General features: G+C 35.3%; 1 protein-coding gene across 2 annotated transcripts; it reads right to left on the reverse strand.

Moving 5' to 3' along the window:
- Positions 1-324: 324 nt before the first annotated feature.
- Positions 325-7,639, reverse strand: LOC113074322 (vertebrate ancient opsin). Of its 2 annotated transcripts, none has more exons than XM_026247132.1 (5): positions 6,747-7,632; positions 5,451-5,661; positions 3,975-4,092; positions 3,558-3,797; positions 325-1,698 (listed from the first exon to the last, which is right to left on the reverse strand). In XM_026247132.1, the coding sequence occupies exons 1-5, from the start codon at positions 7,114-7,116 to the stop codon at positions 1,423-1,425; spliced, it is 1,215 nt and encodes a 404-aa protein (XP_026102917.1). In that variant the 5' UTR covers positions 7,117-7,632; the 3' UTR covers positions 325-1,422. The 2 variants fall into 2 exon arrangements, with proteins under 2 accessions (XP_026102917.1, XP_026102918.1); XM_026247133.1 differs by lacking the exon at positions 325-1,698 and adding an exon at positions 2,587-2,854 and having other exon boundaries at positions 6,747-7,639.
- Positions 7,640-12,192: the final 4,553 nt, after the last annotated feature.

A 12,192-nucleotide genomic window follows, 5' to 3' on the forward strand; every position in this document is an offset into this window, starting at 1 on the left:
TTCTAAAAACATGCTCCACTGTTGTAGCTGGACAGACATTAGTATGCGCTGGTGGAAAACAACAACTAATGGTTTCTATGGAATCAACAAAATGATTAGCTGGATTGTTTACAGATTTTCCCTTAACTTTAAGTTCTAGAATTTTCTCAACTCTCATCTCAAAGATTCTTTGTTATTTCAGGTTCTCCGTGTGATGCAATAAACACACTGGATTTGCTTAAGTTCTACTTTAGTAGTTCTTTTTTTCATTTCTGATTCACAATGTGCCTCTTTCTTGAAGATTAATACCTAGTGACCACTCTGGAGTTATGAAAGTTATTGCAAGTTGTTTTATTAGTGTTCTACAACATTTATATGTTTTAGAAATACATTTTAAAAAATCATATTTATTGAAATATGACACCAAATCTAAATGACTCCAAGACATTGATAAATAAATACATACGTAAAACATTACATGGCATGCCACAGACAAACATCGATATCAATACTCAGTTCGGACAGAAATTGTTGGCAAACACCAAACATTATGGGCTAATAAGACTTTCAGACAGTTCATTAAAAATCACAAGCACTCATATACCAAAGTTTATATAAACTGTTAAATAAATACAATTTGATCACTCTTCTTTAATAAACCTCTCAAACAAAAGACTGAAAAATCAACAATAAACAATAAACTGAATTGTCAGAAGATCTTATTTCCATGAGATAGGGGACATTAATTGGATGGTTTATTTAATAAACTTTATTACTTTATTGCAAAGCAGATAACACTGCCAAAGCAGTCTGACCCATTAGTTCACTAGGCCTAAATGAATTGGTATGGTGTTAGATTCTGAGATATGTAAACATGCACTAGAATGACTGTCTTAGGTCAGGTTTAGATTTTGAGACAAAGAGCAGCTCATTAAAGTTGATTTCAAAACAGCAGACCAATCAGAAGACGCTAGGGGTGGGGCAAGTGTCCCAAGCTGTAGACTGGTGATTATTTACATTTTCAAAAGCAGCTGATTTTATTTCTGCTGTTTGACTATTTGTATTATTATTCTTTTTTTTCGGTGCTTGTCTCATAAAAGTGCCTGTGATTTGATTTAAGAAAAAAAAAACATCTGCACTGGAATTAATGTGTAATCAGCAATAGAGTAAGAAGAGATAGGTCTGAAAAACAAATATTATTCGTTCAGGACAGTATGGAAATGTATTGCCTGCCTCCTTCATGTTTATGTAAGGTAATAATGCAATACTGACATGTACACAGATCCATTGAGACCGCAAATCGCCACAACATAAAGAAATACGAACAACAAAGAACATATGAAAAAGCAAACAACAGATTTTAACATATGCATTCCAACAGTGGTAACGACTGCAGGATTTATGCTTTTGTAAGACAAGGTTAGACTAAAGGTATACATTTAGTCAGACTACCCCTTTTCCCAAAGGACACACTCGACTATCTGATAAAGAGAGCTGCTTTGGACCTTCATTCCCACTTTGCTCCGACTCTTCCTCTTCATCCTCACTCTTCTTCGTGTTGCACATGGACATGGGCACGCGAGCAGCAATGGTGGACATCTCTTCAAGGTGACTCTCTGCTGTGGCAGTGATGGCTCCTTTGTCTGATGTCTGGTTCAGATTGGTGGAGTCCAAATTGGTGACATTTCCTTTAAACATCTGGATCAGACACTTCCTGAACTGAGAGAAAGAGTGTAAGTTTTAGTGTGAATACAGATCATAGTCATTCCACACTGAATTTCCTAAAGTGCTATCAAAGAAATCACTCTCCCACACACACAAATGAAATCAAACGAGGTTTTAATTATAAGACTATGCTCAAAACACAAAAGAAAATCTTTGATTAATATTTCCAGTCTCTAATACACCATGTAGAGATTTAAAAACTTAGCAGTATTAAAACTTTGCACAACTCCTGCATCGAAACGAGGAAAAGGTCATTAAGCAAGATGTACTCTTGTAAATACAAGGACATTTTGACCTTAATTAAAGATGATAAGGTCATGAGAAGTAAATATATTCATGTCCTCAAGGTTTTGGTTGGACTGGATGAAAATTAGGTACCCTGAGTAATACAAGTTACTCTCTCAGTCAAATTTGTCATGCAGAGAAACACTACAGTCGGTATACCTTTACAGAATAATACAAGCAGAATGTACAAAGATAAGCTGCACTTATCTGAAATGGAAAGTTACAGTAATTTTAACTGCTTATATAACAACATAAGCTGCTGAAATGTTAGATTAAACACATTATAGCTCTATACAATAATGTTCATTTTGTTAATATTAGTTAATTAGATATTATGAACTAAAAATGAGCAATGCTTCTACAGCACGTATTAGTCTAAGTAAATGTTCTTTTACAACTAATACATTTTAATATTTAATTTAGAAAAATCTAGACAAAATCTAGCGGTACATGTTCTATTTCAGATCTATCAAATCTATATTCAATCCATTTCATAAAAGACTGACAATAACCTTTGCATTCTTATTGAATACACCAAATAACAGCAAACTTCAATAAAACATGTCTATATACAGCCCATATGTGGCATGTACTCAAGAGCTATTGTGATATCCAAATACAATGCAGCATTACTGATGCTATATGGTTAAAGAACCCATCCCTATTCTCACTCTCGAGTGTTTGTTCTCATATCTCTATAATGTAGTCTGTCTCTCTCTCTCATGTCAAAGAAATTTGAGACCCTGTGACCCTTGACCTGAATTTATTCTGGGAACAGCTGGGCAGGAACTGGGTTAGTTCTGGAAGATGTGCACAGCTCAAGGGGTCCAGCAGCCTCCGCTCCAAACCACCTGGGACCCACATCCTAGGGGTGGTCATCAGAGTCACATGACTACAAAAGATCACTGCTCCACCTTCTATATCAAATGACACACTACAGGGAAACTGAGGATAAATTTCCCTCTACAAGCTTAATGTATGTAGCTTAATGTACGTCAAAAGAAAAAAAAGAATGAGATATCATGGATCAACTGTGCAGACTGTACTGCCCATAAAGCATAACTACTCTGAGAATACAGAATAAACCACTGTTTGCCCAGGACGACAAAGCAATCAAAGCAACTGAATTGTAGGAACTAAGATCTCCTCTTAGGAAAGCTAAAGGTACCCAGATATTTCCAAATAGGTGAATTTGTAACTCGAGATAGATAGATAGACAGACAGACAGACAGATAGATAGATAGACATTCACCAACAAATTTCATAAAAAAAATTTACTTATTAGTTCAGGTTTCAGGTAGAGTTTGTTGTTTCATTTTATGTTATATATGCCGTTTACGAGATTCACTCCTTGTTGCTTTTCTGTCTGTATTGATTGATGACATAAAAACACTACAAATCGATTCTTAATATATCAAATATAAAACCCTATCATCACTTTTTTTTTCCTCGGCTCGGCACCCTAAACTTATAAGTTGTTGGTTTTTTTTTTTTGGTTTTTTTTTAATGAAATGTGTAAGTGATCCAAAAATGACAAGGAAGACAAATGGCAGATTGCAAAGATGTACCTGCTTATTCATGAAGACATAAATGATGGGATTGTATACAGCTGCAGTCTTTGAGAAGAAGGCCGGTATTGAGCCCAGGCGAGGATCAATATGAATTGTGGGACAGGCAATGACAGTAATTGAGAATGCTGCGTACGGTGTCCATCCAACCATGAATGCAACTATCATTACAATGACCATCCTCGCCACCTCTCTGTCAGGCTTACGTGCACTGCCCAGCCTTCCATGAGTGTTCGATACCTGTTAAACATATTAGAGTTCTAAAATTAAACTAAATTAACATTCAATGTTATTGTACAATACACAACCAAACAAAAGCTTCTTAGCTGTTTTACCAGTTTTATTCTTTATTCATTTATATCTAAATATCTGCTATAAAGCAAGTAATGAAAATAAAGATAAGAGGGTTTTACCAACCTTTCTAAGCTTCTGCATAAGTTTACCATAGGAGATAATGATCACACCGAGAGGAAGGATAAAACATGTAATGAAAAAGGTGATGATGTAGGTGTGGTCTGAGAAATCAGTCGAGTACCTTAAAGAAGAAAAACAGAGACTTTAGACCTCATCTTATCTTTCCTTTATGTCATCATCTTACAGGTACTTTTTGTGTGTTCGAGCCATTTTGGAAAAATAAAATTTACAAGTGAAAAGCACATGAACACTACCACAAAGTCATAATTATGAATGGGAAGCTCTTCTTTAAACCCCAAGTTTCCAAGTTGGGGGCATGTCAGCGAGAAAACATGTCAGCTGCATTGGATGCAGCATCTGTATTGTTTAATTTTTTTTCTTGTGTAATTTTGTTGAATCTGTATTGTTGACATTAACTTTAGTAAATTTGCAAGAAAACTAGCAAAGTTGCATGTCTAGTTTACCACATAATATGATGGCACTATACTATTATGATAGAATCTTAACGATACAATTTACAGCATCTTCATAAATTAAATAAAAATGTAAAAACACACCTGATGCACATTCCTTATTAAGAGTTCCTTTTTTGTAGAAAAGGTACATTGCCATCTTGCTCCAACTAAAGTGACTTGAACTCATTTGACTTTACAATTTCAACTTCCCAGACAATAAAATTCATTACTTCCCAGGAGCAGGAGGACTTGAACACACCATTTGAGCACGAACATTAGTGTGGATAATAATGCTTAGGCAATCAATTATGTACTAATCTTTAACAGTAAGAGCACATGCACATTTTACACTTGCATAATATGCTTTGGGTGCTTTGTGAAGTGCTTTGTTCGGTTCAAACAAACATTGCAACAGATCAGTTGAGAAATAAGCACCTGTAAGCTCAAGGAAGTTTCAACATTTGGATAAATTAGACTAAATAGACACCAATATTCACTGTTTTGCTGTTTAGAGATCTCATCTGAAGAATCTACATTACTCTAGTGAGCATCTACATATGCCCCACAACAGTAAAAAAAAATTCCCTCTCCTTGGTCTTCTCTGTGTCACTTTGCATTCCCTATTTAAATGTTTTTGCACTGTTTGTGTTCCAAGGCCAAAGCTAAGCCACAGCCACAAATGTTTTGTGCCAGTCTCTTGAAGGCAATTTTTCAACTGATGCCTGCATGGCATCAGCCTTGGGTTTATAAGTGGTTTCTTTTTTTTTCTGTCACAATATAACACTCAAGAAGAAGCCTTGACTTGAACTCCTTGTCTGTCTCCAAATGATGCCACTTTAAGGAACGTGTGCAAGGCACATTAGTATTCATCAACAGCATCACATAACAGTGGTTGTTGTACTGTTAATACATGTCCATGACAGAGAAAGACAGAGATTGAAAGACTGTGAGCAAGAGATGAACAATATTGGATACAGAGTGAGTACATGACGGTATATTTAGTGAAATAGTATTGTGAGCTCACCAGTTGGGTTCACAGGTGGTGCCAATTTTGCTGACCGTATAACTGTTCCAGCCAAGAACTGGTGGGATTGTCCAGATGAACGAGAAGCTCCAGACAAAAACAAGGCCCATCGCTGCGTGCTTGCCCCCCAGCCGGACATTTTTCAGTGGACGACAGATCACAAAATATCGCTCAAATGCCAAGATTGCCAAAGACCACAAAGCCACAATCCCTAGAAACCAAGAAGGTACACCTATCATCACTGCACTTTGTCAGTGATTTAATATGTCCCTGTACTGAAATTTAACAAGAGATGAGAACAGAAGTTCAGCGTAATTTCGACAAATAAACTGAATTAATCAGATTCCAGCTTGCTTTTTAAAAAAATCTGTTATTTTACATTAAAAGCAATGAGCATCATGGGAAACAAGAACTACTAATGGATTTGTTGGATCAATAATGAAGATACAGAGAGTTTGGGGTGGAGATGAAGAGTCTTTTATTACTGTTGCTTACTAGTCCAGTGTCAGATGAGAAGTGGCCCATGAGAAGAGAAGAACTGCAGGGAGCTCAAATAAAACCCTGATTACCTGATTGCAGGTAACTATGGGAGGCATTTAGCCACCACATAATTTTTTTTTTTTTTAAAACATCATGCTTTGGTGAATCACATTCATAAGATAAATGTCAAAATTATGAGATAAAGAGTTGACTTTTCTCATAATGTCACATTTATGATTTACCAAAGTAAGTTTTTTTTTCCTTCTTATGTAGAATAAAAGGGCTGATTAGTCAAACAAAAACAACATGCACAGAATCAGGGCTTTGCAACTTTTCTATCTTGTTTTAAAATTTACTCTGTAAAACCAAATTGTCTTAGATTACTGGTACTCCATAATTACTACACTTATGATGGTGTAGTAATGGATGGATGGATGAAAATTGATGAAAATGTACCAAAATTTACTACAGTACCTATAGTTTAAGTATGTGCTGTGAAACCTCAGTAACCACAGATTTATTATTGTTTTACTGTAGTAACATTATTTTAACAATGATATTTACTGTAAAAAACAAAAACAAAGAACATGCCAATAGAAATGATAAATAATCTGCAGAAAGAAAGAAATCCAATAGTGAATCACATCTATAGAGTTAGTCACTGTAACACATTTTTAACATAGTCTACAAAATTTCCTCTATATTGAACGTTACTAATAAATATACTAGGATAATTCCTACATAAAATATGTAGGCTACTACTTATTTTAAAGTAATACATGTTGCACGTCTTGGTATTGTTATCTAATAACCTACCGAAAAAAGTGACAGCGAATCCTTCCAGCACACACGCCCAGACGCCCAGGAAGAAGTAGCCTCGTGCATTAGTTAGAAAACTTATAGTGCCTCCTGTCAGTGAAACTAGAAAATCAGCAACAGATAAATTAACAATGATGTAATTCAGCGGTTTCCTTAAATGTTTGAATCTAAACGTCACAAGCATAACGGTGAAGTTCTCTGCTAAAGACAGTGAAGTCACTATGAACATCAGACATGCGAGGAAAGTGTAATTCCAGGGCGCAACAGACTTGAGGGGACCCGAGAACGGATCGCCCGGTGTGATGATGTCGGTGGACTCGGTGACAAAAGACCCAAACGATTCCATAACAGCGGTTAGGGTTGGCATTGGTATAAAAAAAGATCAGGAAAAATCATAAAATCATCACTAGGGTGCTTCTTGAAAGTCCAAGACACATGTTTTATACTTACAGACACATAATTTGCGTAATGTAAAAATATGTAAGTTTAAAAATAATTATATCAATTTAAACACTCAAAAAATTTATGTTCTATACGTCTTCTTATTGTTTATTTTCTAAATAAATACTAATAAATAAATAAATAAATATTCCAATCTTTTCTGGTAAAGCAATCCACTTGAGGAAGCAGAAGTCCAAAAGAGCGTCTTTGCGTCACAGGTCCGCTCGCTTTGCGTCCACAGTTGAGCATAAGTATGTTCATGCAGTTCTCCTTTATATATACAGTCGGTCAGCATGGCCATCTCAATCCCTCGAGGTAATGAAATAAGTCTATTTCTAAGTTTACCGAGAGATTTCGGAGGGGCGTCACGCGCTTTGCTCTCTTAAAGGTGCACGCAGTCGTTTTTTGCTAATGAAAAAGTTTGACACAAGTCAAACTCACAGTACCTTTGAAAAACTGTCATTAAAATAATACAAACTCACATGAGATGAAGTCTCAAGGTATATCACTCTTCTAGAAAGAGATAAAACGGGGGGAAAGGCTATTTTTTTAAAATGGAGACGTTGCCTCCTCATGTGTACCTCCATATTTATATCACGTGACCAGTTGTGTCATTACAACCAAAGGTGCATAAATGAAGTATGCAACATATAGACATGTGCACCCAAAAACAAACCAAGAGGGGCATCAGGAGGCAGGTTCCTCTATCTACAAAAACGGTATATGTTTATCCTGTGTGTGTGTGTATAAAATTAAATTAAACAGTTCACTCACCATCAGGCAATCCAAGATGTAGATGAGTTTGTTTATTCATCATTATAAATTTTGAGAAATTTGGCCTTACATCACTTGCTCACCAATGGATTCTCTGCAGTAATTATCGCTAATCAACACGACTTGATGTGTAAAGTCAAATGCTCTGTGTCAGAAACAAATCCATCAATGCGTTTTAACTTTAAAATAAAGTCCATTCTCCATAATAATGCTCCTTCCAGTAAAAAGGTCTATACCATGTTGTCCGCTCACATCAAAATCCACCAGCATTTTTTTAGAATGGTTTAAGCTGTTGTCCCTTTTAAATGGTACTTGCATAAATGGATCTGTGTATATTTCTCTCCTGATTCAGACAAGACCTTTTCACTGGAGATATATTTTTCCCTGCAATATTACTGATTGAAGACTCAGCCAGAAGCAAAGTTTTGAAATGTCTTGATAATGGATTTGTTTCTTACAAACATGTGGCTTTTCACCTCACAAGTCATTCATTGATGGACTGGACATGTGTGGATTACTTGTGGATTATTGTGATGTTTTTTTATCAGCTGTTTGGACTCTCATTCTGACAGCACCCATTCACCGCAGGGGATCCATTAGTGAGCAAGCAATGTAATGCTAAATTTCTCCAAATCTGTTTTGATTTAGAAAGAAATATTTGAATCTCCTAAATATTTTGACATGAGAGATTATTTGATGAAAGCATATCAGAATGATCTTCTCCTATAATTTCTGAAATGTCTCCTTTTCCTGCCTCAAACTGACAAGAAGGGGAAATACCAGGAGTGATTTATCTACTACAAGATTAAACCACATGATTAGCTGTGCAGAATTAATTAAGAAATAATTAAGAAAAGTAGGAAAATGCAAGAAACTGAGATAATATCCAATACACGTGTCTTGTCTATAACATTCCTTACTGCCGTTCCTCTTCAGATACTTAAAAACAATACATTACCACGTCCCTTGTACATTTTAATTTTTGCATCATATGAGGATTGATCATCAGTACAGCATACAAAATTGATTTAGTTCAAGGTCTTAAAATTTAATTGCACAGAACCACAGGCATGACAGAACATAAAAGTGCTCATTTGTTTAGACTAATTGCTACTTTGCTGTAAAGAGAGGGTCAATTGTTTGTGAGCAGGTTTTTAAAGGGGTCATATGATGCGATTTCATGTTTTCCTTTCTCTTTGGAGTGTTATAAGCTGCAAAAACTAAAGTCCCAAACCCAAAGAGACTTTATAAAGTTAAGACTCATCCACATCCTCTTAAAACGTCTCGTTCAAAAACGCCCCCACATGTCTACATCACAATGTGGGAAAATTTGCATGATGTCGCCCAAATGTTCACGCAAAGAAAGAAGGCACAACTTTAATTCTCACTGTAGTATTATTGCTGCTTCCGCCATGTTGTGGAGATTCTGTGTGTTTCGTTGTGAAAGCGAAACTACTATGTTTGGTCATCCCAAAGAGGACACAACTAGAAATCAGTGGTTAAGTTGTATTTACAACACTGTTCCAGAACAGTTTAACCCAAATATTCAGATGCGTGCAGTACATTTTTCAGAGAACTGTGTTCTGTCCTGTGAGAGTAGCCTACAATGACTCAGTGATGTTCTGACTCAAAGTCTGTCAGTATGTTTTCATATTTAAAGAATTTTCCACTGATGATACAAACGCGTTTTGTAAAAAACGACTCGTTTCAGGAAAGGCAAGGCATAGAGGAGAAACAATAATGTACATTATGTGGAAAATAATGTTTTATCTTAAACTGCATAAACACATTTCATTACACCAAATACACATGCTCTCTTTTAGCAACATCATATGACCCCTTTAATTAACTTGAGTAAGGTGCATCTAAGTAGTGCTAGGTTGCTTTGAGGATGGGTCGTTCTCTTTGAGGATAGATTATGTTTGTGTGTGTGTCTGCCTTGGTCATCAACTTTATTGATTTCCAGTAATACTCATTTCAGTCCGTGCATAGTCGCTTAGTGATGTGCCCAATTGAGTCATACGGATCTCTGGACCTTTTAACAGATTTATCATCATGGGATACGTCAAGAAAGCAGTCTGATTTTTTTTTTTTTTTTTTGCACAGCTGCAGATTCTTGGTAGCAGTGGCATTAAAATTACTCTAGTCCCCCTGAGCAGTTAAACATTCTCATTTTCTTTGGATGCTCTTATCAGAATTCTGACTCTGGCTCACCGTTGTAGATGACAGGCTGTCCATCATATAAGCGCAAGCTAATTAATACCAGCACTTTTCAATCGTGGCATTACCGTGGTGCTCTAGTTCATGGATTATTGTGATGTCTGGAAGAGTGATTTATTACTCTCTTATTTTCTTTTATGTGTTTACCTTTTTTGTGGTGGCATTTATTTGACAAGTGGTCTGCTAATTTTATAGCTTTGCAGTTGTCACATAAAAAAAAAAACAAAAAAAAAACAATTGTAGATTAATGCAGTACATTGTACTGCACAAGTCTAATGTAACCTTTATAAATCCAAGAGTCATTTGAGCAAAAGCCATATTGGAGCTGTGAGCGAGCTGAGTGCAAAAATTTCTGTAAACACAGTGATTGTCAGTCAACCTTTTCCACCACAGAAGCATTACACATACAATCCACAGTTGGTTGGCCTTTCTACCATGAAGTTGAAAATGTCAGCCCATCTACCAGGAAGTCAATTGATTTAAATCTTATCTAGTGAATTCCTGTTTATTTAATAAAAGGATGTAAATGCAATGTTTGAAGTAGTTTTTGGGAAAATGTTAAGAGCTCATGTTGTTAAAATTACCATGCTGATCTGGGCAGCCATCCTTTGAGGGACCCCATCTGCCCCCCATGCCCCTATTCTCCCCTTCCCATCTGTCTCATTCTGCCCCCAGGTTTCTTCTGATGACACTCTGACAGTTAGGACCACTTCAGAAATGGCTGAAGCTAGTTTAATCACAATAATATACATGGCCATTTGTGAAACACTTGATTGTGTTGGTTTTTCACATTGGTATGACATGCCTCTGCTTCTACATCTATTTTTAACAGTTTTTATTATTTTTAAGTATTATGCATGCAGATTTATGACCTCATATTATTCTGTCTATTTTCTTTGTATTTATTATATAATAAAAAAAAACTTGCTACATGTACTGTGTTAAGCTAACTGAGACTTTTTATAGCACTTGCATAGTGTTGCTCTCTTGATGATTTTGATTGCTCCATTTGTACTCATTTATATGAAGTGTCTGCTAAATGACTAAATGAAAGTAAATGTAACACATTAAATTACATTCCATTAAAAAAATAAAAAAATAACTAAGTGATGCAATTAGTTCCTTTTTTATGGACTAATGCGATGTTGTAAAGCATTATTTCTAAAAGTAAACTTTGCCCAACACTGACTGTGATAGTGGAAAACTTCAAATATACACTTTTCCTTATTTCTCCCTATAGATTTTAGCCTAAAATTTTGATCAATTTGGATAAAATAAATTTTTGGTTCCTTTTGCTTCAATTAGTTCAGAGTATTGTGGTGTACAAAACATTTGCATTGACTTTTTTAAATTATTTTTATTATTATTATTATTATTATTATTATTTTGTCTTTGTCTGGTTGTTGGAAAAGCAAAGATCAGCAGATTCCAGGACCTCAACATACTTTCGTTCATGCTTTCCCCAATCTCTCTCAACAGCTGTGATTTAGTATTTCTTGTAAATAGTTTATATATTTTTAAATATTTATACCAAAAATGATTTATCATATTTATGTTCATGTATATTTATTAAAACAAAAAAAAAAGTTTTGAGTCTGTCTAAATCGTTTGTGAAATAAACAGAAGTCTAAAACACAGCATCCTTTTAAGAGATTTCGCTTCCTTTATCTGTCACTAGATGGCGCGATATGCTTTTTTATCACATTATTATTTTTTATCAATATTCTACATTTTACATCAAATGGAACGATATACACTTTCAGCATTCTGTACGCATTAGTAATCACAAAATCTGGTCTAAAAATATATTTTTTTAAACTACAGTGCAGATTCACTTCATAGCCATATACACACCCACCACTCAGCCCTTGCATGGTTCATTTTTGGTCACATTTTTAAAATGATTCTCTTACTGTGGTAAATCGCTGCACCATGGTTATCTCAATTTCCTTTTTAAGTGGAATAGCCTAAACGTTAAAGGTTTTTGAAAATATTTGTCATGAAGTAC

This window comes from Carassius auratus, unplaced genomic scaffold, assembly GCF_003368295.1.
Source record: "Carassius auratus strain Wakin unplaced genomic scaffold, ASM336829v1 scaf_tig00014308, whole genome shotgun sequence".
In the NCBI taxonomy this organism is placed as follows: Eukaryota; Metazoa; Chordata; class Actinopteri; order Cypriniformes; family Cyprinidae; genus Carassius; species Carassius auratus.